General features: G+C 37.4%; 2 protein-coding genes across 2 annotated transcripts in view; one reads left to right on the forward strand and one right to left on the reverse strand.

Annotated features, from left to right (window-relative positions):
• Positions 1 to 5,416: 5,416 nt before the first annotated feature.
• LOC103515822 (E3 ubiquitin-protein ligase MARCH5-like) lies at positions 5,417 to 12,686 on the reverse strand. Its single transcript, XM_026828403.1, has 8 exons — positions 12,306 to 12,686; positions 9,894 to 9,916; positions 9,677 to 9,804; positions 8,595 to 8,806; positions 8,074 to 8,204; positions 7,436 to 7,567; positions 7,287 to 7,391; positions 5,417 to 6,056 (listed from the first exon to the last, which is right to left on the reverse strand). The coding sequence occupies exons 3-8, from the start codon at positions 9,802 to 9,804 to the stop codon at positions 5,925 to 5,927; spliced, it is 840 nt and encodes a 279-aa protein (XP_026684204.1). The 5' UTR covers positions 9,894 to 9,916; positions 12,306 to 12,686; the 3' UTR covers positions 5,417 to 5,924.
• The window catches only part of LOC103515824, a 24,932-nt gene continuing 16,638 nt past the window's right edge, over positions 9,996 to 18,289 (forward strand). Inside the window, exons 1-2 of the mRNA XM_008480764.2 lie at positions 9,996 to 10,029; positions 17,333 to 17,515. Of these exons, the coding sequence (XP_008478986.1) occupies positions 9,996 to 10,029; positions 17,333 to 17,515 (217 nt within the window). The remainder of the gene's footprint in view (positions 10,030 to 17,332; positions 17,516 to 18,289) is intronic.

Raw genomic sequence — 18,289 nt, forward strand, 5'->3', positions numbered from 1 at the left:
GTGAGGTTAATATGAGGAGGTGGTTAGCTTGTCGCCGAATGGTGGGTAAAACCCTCCGTCACGAGAAGTTGTTAAAAGCTTTTTTTTTTAAGAGGTTTGACAGAGGGAACTGTAATTGCTAGGGTCTTATCGTCCCGAAATAAATCGAAGAGAGAAGGAAGACAGGATAGGAGAAAGCCAGCCGTTCCGAGAACGAACATTATCCCATCAGGATAAAATCCGCCCCGGGCAGGAATCTAACCCGCGGCTTAGCGCTTACAAGGCAGACGCGCTACCAACCAAGCTTACTAGGCTGGTTAGAGGTGGTTAGTATAGGGATCTGAAGGTTGATGGTTCGATTCCAAGTCAATTTATTAATGCCTTTTTCGTTTCCCTTTTTTCAACAGGTACACAGCTTCGCCAAGTCTCGCGTTCTCTCGTACGTACAGTCGACAACGTCCGAACTGTTTCCGACCACGCCCCCCTCTCATTCGACCAATCACAGCGCAGAGTTTTCCACCAACGAGATCACTAGCTCCATCAGTGGCACAGTGAGTGAAGGTCATGTCCTGTTCTTGGACCCGACACTGAAACGAACCGTATGTAACGTTCTCGAAACGCTCAAGATGTTCCTTGAGTTGAGAAACTGAGAGGAAGAGAGAAAGTGAGTGGGATATAGGAAAAGAGAGAAAAAAAGAGACTGTGAAAGGAAGAGAAACGGAGATAAATGTTAGAGGGGAGAGAGATTGTAAGAACATTGAAAAGGGGGAAAAAGTGGGATATATGTTAGGGGAGAGGGAGAGAATGTAAGAACATTGAAAAGGGGGAAAAGTGGGATAGGAGAGAAAGAAAGAGAAGAAATGGGAGGGAGAGAGACAGAGAGAAGGATGGCGTTTTTTGGAGATCTCATGATATTTTGATTGTTCGAAAATCAATTTTCCTTTTTACTTTGTTTTAATGGATTTTTAAGGTCAAAAATCAAATTTTCATCATTTATGGTTCTAAAAAGTATTTTCTGAGCTTAAATTCCTCACTGTAATGTTTAATTGGTAAAGATAGATAATGATAATTAAATTTAATGTTGGAAATAGGTACTCTATTGGAGGTACCTACCTCAATGAAAATTGCACCCTTGACCTATAATAATATTTATTTTTCTTCTGTCGTTTCCTTTTCTTCTTCTTCATCTTTCGTTGCAATACTTATTTATTATTTATATGTAGATTTTTTTTTCTTCTTCTTGGCACTATTTTGATCGTAGGCAATATTTTGTTTATTTTGTGTTTGTGGGTTTAATATTGTATTGTGATATTTTATGTAAACATTCCGGATGTAAATTGTATTGATTAAAATCAGAGTTCTATAGCTATAGGTACCTATATTTTAGAAAAAAAAACTATTTTTGTAGATCACCTACCTTCCTTTATTGATTAGGTGTATTGTTTTTATGTATTGTAATTATTTCATTTTTATCAGGTGTACTAGCTGGTTTGTCTCGTGCTGTCCAAAAAAAAAAAAAAAAAAAATTTAAAAAACTTCAGGAAAAATATGTAAAGAGGATGAAATAAAATTAATATTATTTACAAAAAATAATATAATATGCAATATTACTTCTCCAGAAAATATCGGGAAAAAATGCGAGAGGTTTTTTTTTAACGCTACCCAGACTGTCGAGAAGCAAGGTCCCCACCGAATGCCCGCCCCAAAGATCGATGGACTTTGGTAGCACAGTGAAAAGTTCAGAGAGGGGAGAAGTCAAACTCAGGGGGAAACTCTCCCCTATACTAGCCAGTAAAGGGGAAACTTTCTCCCTATACTGTTTTTCCTAGCTGAAAGTTCTGACACATGCGCAGAAGTTCCCCCCACTCTTGGATTTGAACTTAGGCTCCTCCCTTTTCTGAACTTCGAAGTTGGTCTACCAAAGTTAGGTGCCGAAGGGTGGGATTCGGGTGGGAACCTTCATGCTGGACAGGTCTGGGAAGCTTGAAAAACCTCTCGCAAATTTTTTCTTGAATTTTTTTTTAAAATTTATTTCACTCTGAAATTTCTTCTTTAATTTTTTCAATTATAATTACATAATTACTTTTATTTTGACTATCTTTTTATTTCAATGTCAATTAACAATGAAAAATAATTATTTTTTTAAATTAATAATTGAAATATTCTTGTTTTTCTGACAGCATCGAGATTTTTCAGTGCTGTGCTGTAGAAAAAGTCAAACAATGCGATACAGTTTTTCTTTCTTTCTTCCAGTAAATCAAAAGTCTTTCTACATTTGGTCGGTATAAAACTGGCTATTAGAAAAGGGTACACAGACAAGGTAAAAAACTACAAGAAAGGTACCTAGTCCATTTTCTCGCAGCCTTTACATCTTTTCTGTGATCTCCATCGTAATAACCAAGCAATGTCGACCAAGCGTACAAAAACCCTTCTACGAGAACGTTACGAGCATGCTTAGAGAACACAAACACATCAACATAGAAAATAATTTTTATTTACACATCATGTGAAGTAATGAATGAGGTTAAAATTTACAATGAGAGAAAAAAAAAAAAGAAGATAGACTTTGAAAAATACAAAAATAAATCAATATGTACGTCTGGATAATCAAATGGTCTTTTTTTTATGGGATATGAAGATGGTTTGGTGACTTGAGAAAAAAATCACAATGGAGCAGTTGCAAATGGGTAAAAATTATAAATAAATGGTCGATTCCTATGTAAAAAGTTGGGAAAAATCCAAATCTGAGGTCAAAAATAACTGTAAGAGGTCGAAAATTCAATTTTCATTTTCCGTTCTAATGAAAGAGTTCGAAGATGTGTGACGTCAGACTTTACGCAGTAGTTTTTTTCGTCCGCTAGGTAGCGCCAGTATGCAAGCACGCTTGCGGATGAGCAAAAATAAATGCGCAGAAACGTATGCGCACACACATTAATGTGTTGCCTGCGAGGGATCTTTGCTCGGGACATTTGATGTGACGTCATCGCCTACGGGAGCGTATGCCGTGACGTCAAGGAAGATAGACTTTGAAAAACACAAAAATAAATCAATATGTACGTCTGGATAATCAAATGGTCTTTTTTTATGGGATATGAAGATGGTTTGGTGACTTGAGAAAAAATCACAATGGAGCAGTTGCAAATGGGTAAAAATTATAAATAAATGGTCGATTCCTATGTAAAAAGTTGGGAAAATCCAAATCTGAGGTCAAAAATAACTGTAAGAGGTCGAAAATTCAATTTTCATTTTCCGTTCTAATGAAAGAGTTTCTTTCTGACTAGGTACAGTATCATTAGGTTTTTGAAATGTAATAGATTAGGTAATTATTAATTATTGCTATCTCGATGTTTTTTTCGATCTTCCCAGGTAACCATGTTAGCTGCAAATAATAGAATAAATTCATTACTTCCGCTCCTCGGTTCGTTCCAGAGTAACCCGATCCCACGAACTCCTCCTTGAAGTCCCCTCACACAACACGACTTCCTATGGAACATCCTTCCTCATCTCATCCATAAATCTTTGGAACTCGGTACCTTATCCCATCCTTACCTCTCTTTCTGTTCACTCTTTCAAAGCATCCCTGTCAGAAGCGGTCAGCGAAGGGTTATTTTCCTCCTAATTTCCTCGAAGACATTCCTTTTCAACACCTCCTTGAATTGGGTGCAGATGTTGACGCAACTGATCTATTTGGGAACTGTCACTTTTTACCGTTTAGTGAAGAGATTTAAAAATTACTCGAAATAAGTACTTTGAAGAAAAAAAAAGTACTGTTTAGTACTTTCTCGGTTGTCTGCAAGGGTAATAAAACAAATGGGAAACCTACTACTGAGATCCCCCAGATGAGAGAAAAATTCAAATCTGAACAGTCAAAGGTCAAAGTTGTCAAAAATCAGGGGCATGTCTTTAAAAGGTCAAAATTCCGATTTGGTTTATCAAAAGAAGTTAAAACAGTTGTGACGTTCCTGTTTACGTCACAACATATAAAAATAAAATAATCATAATAAAAAATAGGTATCCCTTGTACCTCTTTCTTCCTCTAATCCCGTTTATATCCCCCCATCTTTTTACCTAAGAAATGTGTAATGAGAGAGTGAGTTAAAGGAAATGCTCTTTCCTGCCTCGGTGGTGTAGTGGTCAAGGCGCTCGCCTGGTAAACAGGAGGGCGTGGATTCAATCCCAGCCGAGGTATAACAAATGGGAAACCTACTACTGAGATCCCCCAGATGAGAGAAAAATTCAAATCTGAACAGTCAAAGTTGTCAAAAATCAGGGGCATGTCTTTAAAAGGTCAAAATTCCGATTTGGTTTATGAAAAGAAGTTAAAACAGTTGTGACGTTCCTGTTTACGTCACAACATATAAAAATAAAATAATCATAATAAAAAATAGGTAGGTATCCCTTGTACCTCCTTCTTCCTTTAATCCCGTTTATATCCCCCCATCTTTTTACCTAAGAAATGTGTAATGAGAGAGTGAGTTAAAAGAAATGCTCTTTCCTGCCTCGGTGGTGTAGTGGTCAAGGCGCTCGCCTGGTAAACAGGAGGGCGTGGATTCAATCCCAGCCGAGGTATGGAATTCCTCAATATAATTTGAGAATTTGACCACAATAATAGTAGTAGCCTACTGCTGGAGTAAAGGGACTTTTCAGTCCTATTTAGTGGTCAAGGCGCTCGCCTGGTAAACAGGAGGGCGTGGGTTCAATCCCAGCCGAGGTATGGAATTTTATCCTCAATCCTAATTTGAGAATTTGACCACAATAATAGTAGTAGCCTACTGCTGGAGTAAAGGGACTTTTCAGTCCTATGCGAGTAATTTGAGAATTTGACCACAGTAATGGTAGTAGCCTACTCCTGGAGCCTGGAGTATAGGGACTTTTCAGCCCTATGCGAGCAGTATAAATAAGCACTATTATTATTATTTCCAGAGAACTACTCATGTCTATTCTTAGGGACTTTTCAGCCCTATGCGAGCAGTATAAATAAGCACTATTATTATTATTTCCAGAGAACTACTCATGTCTATTCTAAAACTCTATGTCTATTGTGTCTCTTATCGCCCAACTGATGAGGGAGGAACATACAACGGGATGGGCATGCTACGACACAGACCACAAGCGTCCAATGTAGCGGTTGTTTCATTACTACCAAATATTTTTTTTTTTCTTTTAACATGTCCTATTGTCCTATTCACTATTCAAATCTCTATTGAGTTAGGATCTGACTCATTGACTGAGTAGTTTTTCCTTACAACTCACTCACTCTTTTACCCATATCTATCACCTACAATAGTCAATTCAAGTCACAGTCGAATTTCTTCCTATAAAAATAGGTATTAAGGTAGAAACACTCTATCATCACGTCACGTGAACTCATGGGGAGTCAGAAAGATGTAGTTCAAAGTTTTCCCATAATATTGTAGGTAATTTAGTTCAGGACAGCCAACATGTCCTATTCACTATTCAAATCTCTATTGAGTTAGGATCTGACTCATTGACGGAGTAGTTTTTCCTTACAACTCACTCACTCTTTTACCCATATCTATCACCTACAATAGTCAATTCTAGTCACAGTCGAATTTCTTCCTATACAAATAGGTATTAAGGTAGAAACACTCTATCATCACGTCACGTGAACTCATGGGGAGTCAGAAAGATGTAGTTCAATGTTTTCCCATAATATTGTAGGTAATTAAGTTCAGGACAGCCCACACTAAAATCACTTTACGTCACGTCCACTCTACCATCACATTACGTTACACGTGACATGAGAGTAGTATGGCTGTCTTGAACGAAATCACCTACGATACTATGGGGAAAACGCGGAGAAAAAGAAGAAGATTATGGGAAAACTTTAAATTCTTTCTGACTCCCCACGACTTCACGTGACGTGACCGTGTGTTTCTACCTCTAGGTACTTGTCTCACGTTTTATACAGGGTGTTCCAAGCTTCACGAGGTCCGCGACGTACTGGGTGGCCGGTCCGCGAAGTCCAACACTCGTCGTCTCCTCTGCATGACGAACTTCTGCTGCTTGTGGTAGATCTTGAGGATGCCCTTGATGACGATGAATGTGACACCACCCTGTAACCAGAATTAAAGAGATTGTTAGCGACACACTGTATTTATTTAAGATTTTTTTTTTTTTAGGGGGGTTCATAGAGGGAACTGTATCAGAGGAGGTCTCATCAAGAGAAGTGGACAGGATAGAAAGTCAGCCCTTCCGAAAACCAACCGGAATCGAACCTAGGTGCTTACAATGTAGACACGATACCCAGAAAGCCAACTAGGCTGGCTTCAGAGGGGTTTAACGTCACTCTACAACTGGTAAGGTTCTTAGCTTTGTGTCTTTTAATTGTAATATGTAATGTAAGGATTGAATAAATACAGGGATAAGATTTGGAATAGGAAGATGTATGTTTTATTGTAAGCAGAGAACTGAGAACAGACCAAAGAATGAAGGAATCAAGGAATGAAGGAACTGTGTAGTATAATAGCCAGCTTAGTTAGCTTAGTTATTATTATTAACAAGTTTCCATTTATTTTTGATCGATAAAAAACTCAGAACATAAATTTTTTTATAAATGGTATACCCATCCGTATGCTAGTGCGTCTGCCTTGTAAGCGCTGGGCCGCGGGTTCGATTCCCGCCCGGGGCGGATTTTATCCCGATGGGATAATGTTCGTTCTCGGAACGGCTGGCTTTCTCCTATCCTGTCTTCCTTCTCTCTTCGATTTCGGGACGATAAGACCATAGCAGTTACAGTTCCCTCTGTCAAACCTCTTAAAAAAAAAAAAACCTACGTCAATAGTTTGAAGAGACGCCCGGCATAAATCAACACGGAACAGAGTTTTGTTAGGACATAAAAGTCTAAGATGACCAGTCAGGGAAACACTACAAACTCATGGGGAGTCAGAAAGTGTAGTTCCAAGTTTTCTCATAATATAGGCGATTTCGTTCATGATAGCTACGCTGCCATCAAGTCACATGAGCTCACGTGACGTGAGGGCATTGTGTTTCTGCCTTCTCTATTTACCATTGCACATGTGACATGTTTGGCAACTATGCCTATTTTTTTGCTGTCACATTGATCTGGACACACTATAATGTAGCAGTGAAACAGCTACCTACTAAATACACGAATGAAAAAAAAAAATCATCACTTTTTTTTCTTCTTCTTCTTCTTCTTCTTCTTTCTTCTTTTTCAAACATCTGATTCAAATTCTTCCAAGTAATTAAGGGGTTCAAATCCCTCCCTTAATCTCCTAAGTAATTCTTTATCACCTAAGTAAACATGTACTTAAAATGTTTGCATACTTACCTAGAATTAAAACTACGGGAATTGCAGGTAAACCTAACAGCAGAACAATGGCGTCCACTTCTCTCATTACTTGTAATCCATTCTCTCTACCAATCACCTGTCGAGCCCTTAATCTCCTAAGTAATCCTTTATCACCTAAGTAAATATGTACTTACTTAAAATGTTTGCATACTTACCTAGAATTAAAACTACCGGAATTGCAGGTAAACCTAACAGCAGAACAATGGCGTCCACTTCTCTCATTACTTGTAATCCATTCTCTCTACCAATCACCTGTCGAGAAATACGAAATCATAATTAATTCATACTGATAGATTCTGACATGACTCTGTGAAGATTCATCTTGAAAAGAAAAACACTAGGTAGTAACCAACTGTGAAGAGTATTAAGTCACTGGTGTTCTTTTTTTTCCCCCAAAGAATTCAATTAAATAAATAATAAACCTATTTGACTTCAGATATTAAGAAAATTTCAGTCTCAACTCTTTTATAAAAAGTTTTAATCAAATGACTTTTTATTGGTTCAACATCACTGTGTAACTCTTAAGGTTTTTAGTTACAGGGCTGCCCAGAAGCACAGGCCTGGGCAGCCCCATGGAGTAATTTTTAGGGCCCCTACTTATAATATGTATTTATTTATATAGATTGTATGTAGTAGGTAATACATATTCTCAAAATATTATCTAGCTGAAATCTGTATTGTCTATTGATATTGACCAAGGGGTGGACTAGGCAAAAACGCAAGGACAGGGCCCCCAAATAAGTATGTAAAGGACTTACCACCATCACAGTTACAGCTCCATAGGTGACTGCACACCAATACATTGAGCCTAGCACTACACCTGCCGCTACAAATGGACATAGTTTGTACACTGCAGTGTCAATTGTGTCCAACAAGCTGACTAAAAGACCTGGAGAAGAAAGAGGGGAAGACATAAGTAGGTGTTTTTTCAATATACAAGTAGATACTAAAGGGATTGTTCAGAGGAGGACCTTAACTTGAAAATTGCGTTTTGAGTGAGTAAAGCAGCTTTTTTCAAAAATAATAATAATAATAATAATGCCTGGATGCTATACACTGCCAAAGCAAAGCATGACATTACTTCAAGGCAGAGCAAGTCTGGGGGTAAAGGGACTTTTCAGTTCAATTCAGGTAAGATAAAGAAGAAACAGTCTGCGGGTAAAGGGACTTATAACTTATAACCCACAGTGTAATGTGGTGCAAAACTTAGGGAGCAATATTTGTAACAAGTATTTAAGTATGCTTAACACAATTAAAAATTCCTTCTTTTTTTACTCACCCCTATAAGGATAGACTATGAAGTATTTGGTGTTACACTGTGGACACGCCACCTGGGTGAAAGCATTGCCCTTCTGTTTCTCGTCAATCCATCGGTTCAGACAAGCCTGATGAACCCACTTGCTTGTGCCCCGACACAGACATGGCTGAACCCACAGTGCATTCCGATCATCCTCGTGTGTTGCGAAACAGACCCAGCAATATTTGAGGTCACTGGAAATAATGACAAGACAAAGCATTAATTAGACTTACTTTATCATGGATGTGGAAAACAAATGACTTTGATAGTAACATTTAACCTTTGATTCTTTCCCCCTTAAAATGTGAACAAAACACCTAACTGCCAAGATTTTTACTGACAAAGCTTTTTTGTTCTCCATTTGGTGACAAGCTACTTGCTTAGTCACATTCAGCCTGATTGGGGATGGGAAAAGCCAGCAGTACACAATCGCCCAGATGGTTAGAAACTTAATCAAATACCAACCATGTGAAATTGTGCTTAACCCAATGGCGCCAGAATTGATTTTTTCTCGATTTTTGCAAAATAAATTAGCTAGATCATCTCAAGATGCTTTGAAAACCCTAGATTTCAAATTTTATTAAAATCGGACCACCAGGGGCGAAGAGATGGGCCGTTACCTAAATGTAACACTAGGCATTGAGACTACACTTGTAGGGATCCTAGTAGTGTCTTTTACAGGGTAAGGGATACTGTGAAAGACCTAGGTCTAGGTCTACGAGATCAAGGGAGATAGAAGTTTCTCTTACAAAATTATCTCTATAACAAATGGACCAATACTTAGAACTCTGCAGTAGCATTCATTCAGTTGTCATCCACACAGGTTGTTCAAAATAGCCTCTTCATCAGCAAAATTTTCATCTGTCCCCCTTTTTTCATTATGTATACATAATGCTAGGGGCTTATGGGTTAACATTAATGATTCCTGAGGAACTGGTTCATTTAACATGTCAATTGCCACTTAACATGTGTTGCATCACTAAAAGTTTCTAGTATCTATACTAAATATTTCTAACATTCACAAAGGTAAAGGAAGAAATGAATCAGCAAAAATATTTACTTACTTTTCATCATAATTCAAGGTGCCAGGTGTTGCCACATCACTTCCGTGTAAACTCGAGAGAGAGTCATCATCATTGTCAATATCTCCACTACTCACATCTGACCCCCCTTGATCTATTAGATCACCCATGTCAAAACTAAACTTGAGAGAGAGTCATCATCATTGTCAATATCTCCACTACTCACATCTGACCCTCCTTGATCTATTAGATCACCCATGTCAAAACTTGATAAAATGAATCCTAAAATGAAATGAAAATGAAAGGAATTTGTACTTACAAATAATGAAAGGAATTTGTAACTATCTTACAAATACTCAAAATGACTGTTGCAAATAAAGCTGTAGACTGCGGGAGTAGAGGGACTTTTCAGTCTCATTCTGGCAGACTAACTATCTTACAAATACTCAAAATGACTGTTGCAAATAAAGCTGTAGACTGCGGGAGTAGAGGGACTTTTCAGTCTCATTCTGGCAGAATAAACAGGGTATATTTTATTCTATCTTAATAATACTCAAATGACTGTTACAAAAGTCATTCCTTAATAAATAGGTACACCTACTGATATGTTTCACCAACCTACTCTTTACCCCATAGCAGCCCTGTTAGTCTATCAGCCATGTTAGGACTTTACAAATCAAATGGAAAGTAACAGGCTGATAGCTGAACAGGCCTTCTAAGGGCTGAAAATATGTTGATGAAATCAACCCATAGAAGAATTTCACAAATTGACTTGGATTATTCAAATTACCATTTATTTAAATATGGATTTGCAATCTAGATTCTGTGAAAACTAGGGTTGCCAACCGTACGTTATTTCGCGGAACAATCCATATATTTGTCAAAAATCAAATGTTCTGCCGGAACACACCTTTGTTCCGGTTTTTTCCAAATCTATGGAAAATACGGGAACTGACTAATAAACAGAAAAAAATTACAAAAAAAAAAGTTTAAAAAGATAGGTACGTATGAAAAACACAAAGTGCATGCCTTTGTTCTGGGTAATAATCAGGAAATCCGTATTTTTTCACCATTTTGCTAGTTTGTACCTTACATGCCAAAAAAAAAAGTTGGCAACCCTAGTGAAAACCCTAACCAGAGTTCCCAGCTCCAATAACCACCAACTTTTTTTACTAATCACTTACATAGGGAAATCCGTATTTTTTCACCATTTTGCTAGTTTGTACCTTACATGCCGAAAAAAAAAGTTGGCAACCCTAGTGAAAACCCTAACCAGAGTTCCCAGCTCCAATAACCACCAACTTTTTTTACTAATCACTTACATAATAGAGAAGTTTGAGGCACCTAACTACCTAAACAAAATGAACTACAGTTGAAACTAGATTATTTCAACTAATCAGGACCAGGGGTAGTTGAAATGATTGAGGTTAAAATGATCACTTTCTATGATCTTTTCCTCTGATAAGATGGGATATCCTTTAAAAGATAGAAAAAAACAATGGATTTTGGAGTTGAAATAATCAAGGTTCTACTGTACCTACCTATCAACTTACCTCTTAATCTATAATCTATATTTAATAGAAACTAACAGGGTTTTATTGAAAAAAAGTAAATTTATATACGACTTTTGAATTAAAAAGAATAATACCTACTTATACCTAGGTAATGTAGGTATTTACCAATACCAACTCGTAAGCAACACATAAAAGTCCCCCCACTATTTTTAGTCGTGGCAAAGGTCCATTTTGGGGGGGCCTTTTCGGTCCCAGTTTCTTTTAACATGTCTTCTAAGTAAGGTTAGTACTCGATCTTCCCAGGTAACCATGTTAGCTGCAAATAATGGAATAAATTCATTACTTTATTACTAAAACTTATTCCTCGTTTGATTGGAATTATTTCAACAGGTTACTTTCTGCTAATCTACTGTTTTCATGTTGGAACTGCACCTACATGGAAAGTACCTACCCTTCTCGTCCATCTGATGAGAGACATAATACTAGATCGACATGGTAGGTCACATGCCACAAGAGCCAATAGTTTATCCAGATCAATGTGACAGCAATGAGTCATCAACCCAAAATGAAGGAACCAATCAGATTGCAGGAAATCCTTACATTGTTGATTATCTTGGCACTGATTGGAAATGACGTTGGTAGCTTCATCAGATATGGTTGGAAAAGTAGTAAACAGACAAACTGCTACCAGGCACTATAGCGAACAGTAGTTAGGTTCTCTAGTGGAAGGGTAGGTACCAAATTGGTGCCTACAAACCAACTGGGATTTTTCCAACAGTCACTAAACTTTCAAATCTTCAGAGAATGATTGAATAGTAATAATCAGGCTATTTCCCATGAGAGCCGAGGCCTACATTAAAGTCACACCAAACTTGACAAAACCCTTCTCTCTTTTTTGCTAATCAGTTAGAAAACAAAATTTCCTACCATTTTCACTATTATTTGACATATTTAGTCAGTACCGGTCCGGAGTTAGAAGCGGTTAAATTTTAACAATATCCAATGGAGAGAAAAAGTTCGGCCCTTATGGGTTAAAACGATCACTTTCTATGATCTTTTCCTCTGATAAGATAGGATATCCTTTAAAAGATAGAAAAAAACAATGGATTTTGGAGTTGAAATAATCAAGGTTCTACTGTACCTACCTATCAACTTACCTCTCGAAGATTTTATGAAATCACCGATGTTTTCAACTGAGATGTAGGAAATTTTCCAGACTAAAATATACTTTCAACTTTCAATTATTATATCTTGGCACAGATTGGAAATGACGTTGGTAGCTTCATCAGATATGGAAAAGTAGTAAATAGACAAACTGCTACCAGGCACTAGACTAGCAAACAGTAAGTAGTTAGGTTCTCTAGTGGAAGGGTACTAAATTGGTGCCTACAAACCAACTGGGATTTTTCCAACAGTCACTGAACTTTCAAAGCTTTAGAGAAAGATTGAATAGTAATAATTTTGACTATGTTTAGATTAGATTGATTCCAATTTTCCAAAAGCTCACTCGGAAATTTCTAAATTAATTCAAAAGTTTCAAGACTTTCAAGTTTCCAAAAACCACAAATCAACATTCAACAATCCAAAATCCAATGTTCCAATCTCACAGCTGATTTTCAAGGAGGTTGACGATTGGTGGATTACTGAGCGTGGCATAAAATAAAGTGAAGCCAATACTGCGTATTGCATAATTTGAGTATAATTTTCAGGCGTTATAAGGACATTGGATTTATCACAAACACCTGTTTGCCCTATGCTGGCAGATCACCAAAGATTAAGCAACAACCAAACATGTTGTGTGGATGGGTGACAGTCTTGTCACATCTCAGTGAATAATAGGTAGGAATCTTCTTCTTCTTTTTCTTCGTCTTTTCCCGTGTACAGACGGGGTTGGCGTTTTTCGTCAGCCAAGCTAAATACCTATAGGCTTTCGTTTTGAATTCTTTATGCGTAGGTACCTACAGGTACCGTCGGTATAAGTAGGTAGGTACTACCTATGTAAATGAAATAGGTAGGTAGGTGAGTACCTAGCCTAATAGCCTTGGCAAGGTAGGTACTTACCTACCTTTTAAATTATACTTCGGTAGGTACATACGGTACATACCTACGTACTACACCAACTTACCTATTAAGTACCTAGGTAGGTACCTATGTTTTATTTTTTTTTACTTTTTATTTATTATTATTATTATTTTATTATTATTTTTTTAATCCCTTTAACCCAACACTCTAAACTTAATCTATATTTAATACTTAATCTATAATCTATATTTAATAGAAACTAACATGGTTTTATTGAAAAATAGTAAATTTATATACGACTTTTGAATTAAAAAGAATAATACCTACTTATACCTAGGTAACGTAGGTATTTACCAATACCATCTCGTAAGCAACACATAAAAGTCCCCCCACTATTTTTAGTCGTGGCAAAGGTCCATTTTGGGGGGGCCTTTTCGGTCCCAGTTTCTTTCGGTGATCAGAAGGCAAAAACGAATCAAACGCCTGCGCAATCACTACGCCTTGTAAGCGCTATACGTACCCTATAACGTATAGGGCTACTGTATACATGTCTATTTCCTTGAAATATTAAACCGCCTCAACTTTTACTTGATTTAATTAAAAGTGTACCTGTAAATGAATTTTTAAAAAGCCTCTTCAGAAAAAAAGTAACATTTTTTGAATTTTGTACATCAGTGTCTAGTTTTATATAGAGTTTTTTTAAAAAAGCTCATGTTTAAAAATTATTTTCGTTTATAAAACACGTTCAATTTGTTTTGAACTTTTGACAGTTTTTCCCATAGAACTTTCCTTTTAAAAACAGCTGCTTTAACAGAGATCGAACACCTAAAAAATTGCCTTTTGAAAAGAAGTGATGGTGCAATTAGGTATGTGACTTGAATTCAAAATAATTGTGATAAATTAGACTGCACTTGGACTGGACACATTTTATTTTTTAATTAAAAAATCAAACACTAACGAAAGTTTATGAATTAAAATTAATAATTGATTTTGAGATTCTAATTCAGAATTTTCCGAAAAAATAAACTGAAACCCAGCAAAACACTGACAGCAAAATTAGTAAACTGTGAAGTTTTTTTTTTCACTTGAAAAACAACGCACTAGCAATTGTTAAATATAAGTAGATAAAATAAAATTACTGATTAAATTATTGTTTTTACTACCTAGAATAATAATTTATCTAGTGTGTATGTGGTTTTCAAAATTTTCCCCAATTTTAAACGCTTTTGAAGCCTGATTTTTTACCTTTATTCGGCCATTTTTTAAGTTCTATTAGGTAGGGATATTTTGAAGGCGTATAAGTTGTTAATTAGATAATTAGGTACTTATGTACACAGCCCTATGAAAAATTAAAGAAAAAAAGAGAGAATTTATTGGTATTTTTACTGATAAGTTAATAACTTTATATTTATTTTTTAGTTAACCACTTATAGGTATGTACAAGGAAGGTGAATCCTAAACCTACCCAAAGTTAGGGAGATGTTTAGATTCCTTCAAACTTCTTATGTTTGGTTCCCTGCTAGGAGCGGTGGCGGTTCTTATTCTCCTCCTAAGGAGAACACTAGGAGGTGTTGTTTAAACGAGGAATCCACCTGGAATCAGAAATAAACATAAAATAAAGTTTGATAGATGCCAGCCTAGTTAGCTTAGTTGGTAGCGCGTCTGCCTTGTAAGCTCTAGGCCGCGGGTTCGATTCCCGCCCAGGGAGGATTTTATCCTGATGGGACATTGGTCGTTCTCGGAACGGCTGGCTTTCTCCTATCCTGTCATCCTTCTCTCTTCGACTTCGGGACATAAGACCATAGCAATTACAGTTCCCTCTGTCAAACCTCTGTCAAAAGGAAGTTTGATAGAGGAAATAATTGTAAAAACAGACGTTTCATCGTCAGAGCCGCCTTCAGTTTCAGTCACAATTATTCACAAATAATGAGTCATCCACGAAACCATTACAATATTGTTATTGTCCATTTGAAAAATTAAATCCAATGGTTTATTTTCGACACACGCAAACAAAATCCCGTAATACCCTCAGGTCTTCCGCAACACTCAACGGTTCAAAGGGCTCCTAGGTAAAGGTTGAAGGGGTGATACCTAATAATAACCCAGAGATCCCTCAATGTAACATTGTAACCCAAGTCAGTGTAGGTACCTACCTAGACCTCTTGGATTGTTTACCACTTGACCATACAAGAACGGATTGTTCAAAGTTCATCTGACCTATTTTCCATTTAAGCCAGTGGTTCTCAAACTTTTTTGCATGGCGCCCCCTTTGGGCATATTCTCATTTTTTCACCTACCTTACCCAACCCCTCGGTATATTATTTTTACCTATGGGTTTTATGGAATAACAAATAAATTTGATTTTTTTATTTATAGGAAAGTCTGTCCAAAAAAAGTCATCCGCTTCTCCTGATTGGACACATTCTGTTGCGTTTTTCTCTCACACACATTTTTCGAGTCTGTTATCTCCGGAGTCATTAAAGTTTTCGATAAAATTGCTGGTGTTTGAATGGCCGTTCCAGTAATAGATAAGATAATGTGAGACGGGTCTGATTAGATTATGGTTTGTGATTTTAAAACACAGTTTTCTCTCGTGATTGGGTCTGTCTTGTTGGCCTGAGTGAAATGTGTCCAGTGGAGTGCGATAAAAGAGTGAGTAGTTTTTATTTGGAAAATGCAACCTGTTTCGGCCCACAAGGCCGTTATTTTTTTGCCAATTTGAACGCTTATTTAGAAGACATTCTTAACTGGAGACCTGTTCGTGGTTTTTAAAGCTGACTGCCTCCACAACATATGTATATTCACCTCGTCTATCGATGTCGATCGCGACCATGTGTGGACACAGCTTGTTTTTATGGTTGTACAGCATAGGATACGTACGAGTACCCACGGAAACTGAGCCTAATCCCTAATATGCTTTAAACTCGTAAATGCTAGTGACTGTCTTCCCTGCTTACTTGACTGTCGAAAAACTGTAACACATAAAATGTAATCTTCATCATTTCTTTTGATTTCCGAATCAAACCTTTCAAAATGTTTCATTGTCTAGAGCCTTTTGTCGAAGAAACTTAAAGGCCGAGGTCCAAAAACCTCTCAAAGGCCTCCAATGGCCTTGCCACTGAGAGTTAACAGAGTGTCAAGGGGTTTCTTTCACCCATTTGATTTGGCCGAGCCTAATCCCTAATATGCTTTAAACTCGTAAATGCTAGTGACTTTTGTCTTCCCTGCTTACTTGACTGTCGAAAAACTGTAACACATAAAATGTAATCTTCATTTCTTTTGATTTCCGAATCAAACCTTTCAAAATGTTTCATTGTCTAGAGTTCTAGAGCCTTTTGTCGAAGAAACTCAAAGACCGAGGTCCAAAAAAACTCTCAAAGGCCTCCAATGGCCTTTCCACACAGAGTTTACAGAGTGTCAAGGGTTTTCTTTCGCCCATTTGATTTACACAGGCCAGTATACCTTAAACTCTGGATTAACTGAAAACTCTGCGTGGTAAGATCGGGTATAAAAGGTTTCAACAAGGTTTGCAAAGGGTTATATAAGACAATTTTTAATAATCCAAAAAGGAGTTTTTAGTGTTCTAAAAAAGAAGAGTTTTTAAAAACTTCCGTTTGGATAGTTAAAAACTCCTTTTTGGATAGTTAAAAACTCCTTTTTGGATCATTAAAAATTCTCCCATTAGTTAAATCTCTCATTAAGTAATTGATGAAATCCACCAGTAACCTAGTTAATCAAAAATAGTTTCAGCCCTAGTCGACGCGAACGACTGTCCGTATTGTTAAAGCAAAATAGAACCATCCTTTATGGATGGATGGTTCTTTTCTACTTAATGTTGTCCAATTCTTAATGCTGATGAATGCGCTTCGCACTCGACTTTACTTTCTCTTTAGCAAGGGAAAGTCCAGGCTGTTATGCTCCCTGTTCAAAGTACCCTAGACTTACACCCATATTTATGAACAAAATGCTGGCTCTTAAGTTCGTGCTAAGCATAGTCTCAAGGCATTTAATTGGTCAATTTTGACTTGAGACTGATCTAAGAACGATCATTCTTGTTCATAAATACGAGTGTTAGTAACCTAGACAGAATTCACTTACGAGCATGTACTTGGAATAATCTTACGTGACACAAACTACTAACCCGACTTATGACCTTTTCCAGTTATCAAGTGTCCCGAGCCTCCTACGATTCCGAACGGAGAAGTCTTACTATCAAGTAACACCACGGTAGCGGGCACGGTGGTTGAGTATACCTGCTCGTCACGAAGATACAGACTGGTGGGCCCTAAGCAGATTGTGTGTCTGCCCAATGGACATTATGACTCGAAACCTCCTACTTGTAAAGGTAAGAAACCTCTCTAGAAGTTAGGGAATAGGGACCCAACTTTCAAACACCTTAATTAGTTGTTTCGCGATAACTTACAACTCTTGAACGGAACGGAACAATATACGTATGCTGACACTTGAATCAAAAATTCTCATGTTTTTTGGGAACCTCTCGGTTAAGAATCCAGGTCTTATTTGACGATAAAGAAAAAGTGTCGAACAAGTCGTACATAATTCCCTTCGCAATTTTCAGATGGTAATTGGTGGGAAATGTGCAATGCCACTATGCCAGGCAATGTTCCATTCTCCCTATATCCTACACTACCACATGAAAATTACGAAGGAAATACCCGTACACTTGTTTTTATTTCAAATAACCAAGGGGCTTTAAATGAACTTTGCACAGAAAAGTTCACTGAGAAGAATGAAAAAAAAGTGTTCGTTATAATATCTCCCACATTTTAACTAATTTTCCTAATAAACATTCAATCTTCTATTGCCCCAACGAAGAGATCGCTCCCCGTAATTCCCACCGCTGTACCAAGCCCGCCTAGCGTGAGTCAGCACCGTCTCGTACAAGCCAGTCATTCACGCCCGCACCGCCCGAGAGAGCCCCGCCCCTTTCCACCTCTTCGCCCGCAAGTCGACCGCCCTATAATTACCGACACAGATCGAGCGCAATTTGTTGATCCGCCGTAGGGACATCCCATATAAAATGAAATACGGACAGTGTGCATGCGAGAAAAAAAATGATCTGGAGAGGTGAGACATGTGATGTTCACGTTTTTTTTTT

The sequence above is a fragment of the Diaphorina citri genome, unplaced genomic scaffold (genome assembly GCF_000475195.1).
Source record: "Diaphorina citri unplaced genomic scaffold, Diaci psyllid genome assembly version 1.1 scaffold1420, whole genome shotgun sequence".
Classification (NCBI taxonomy): domain Eukaryota; kingdom Metazoa; phylum Arthropoda; class Insecta; order Hemiptera; family Psyllidae; genus Diaphorina; species Diaphorina citri.

What these genes read in the sequence shown, in the direction of transcription:
- LOC103515822 (XM_026828403.1), bottom strand. Translation starts at nt 9,804, where the DNA reads ATGGGTGATCTAATAGATCAAGGGGGGTCAGATGTGAGTAGTGGAGAT. An exon ending in CATAGTCTATCCTTATAGGG is followed by an intron (nt 8,205 to 8,594) that starts GTGAGTAAAAAA and finishes TTTCTTCTCCAG; the next exon opens with GTCTTTTAGTCAGCTTGTTG. An exon ending in TTTTAAGTAAGTACATATTT is followed by an intron (nt 7,392 to 7,435) that starts ACTTAGGTGATA and finishes AGGGCTCGACAG; the next exon opens with GTGATTGGTAGAGAGAATGG.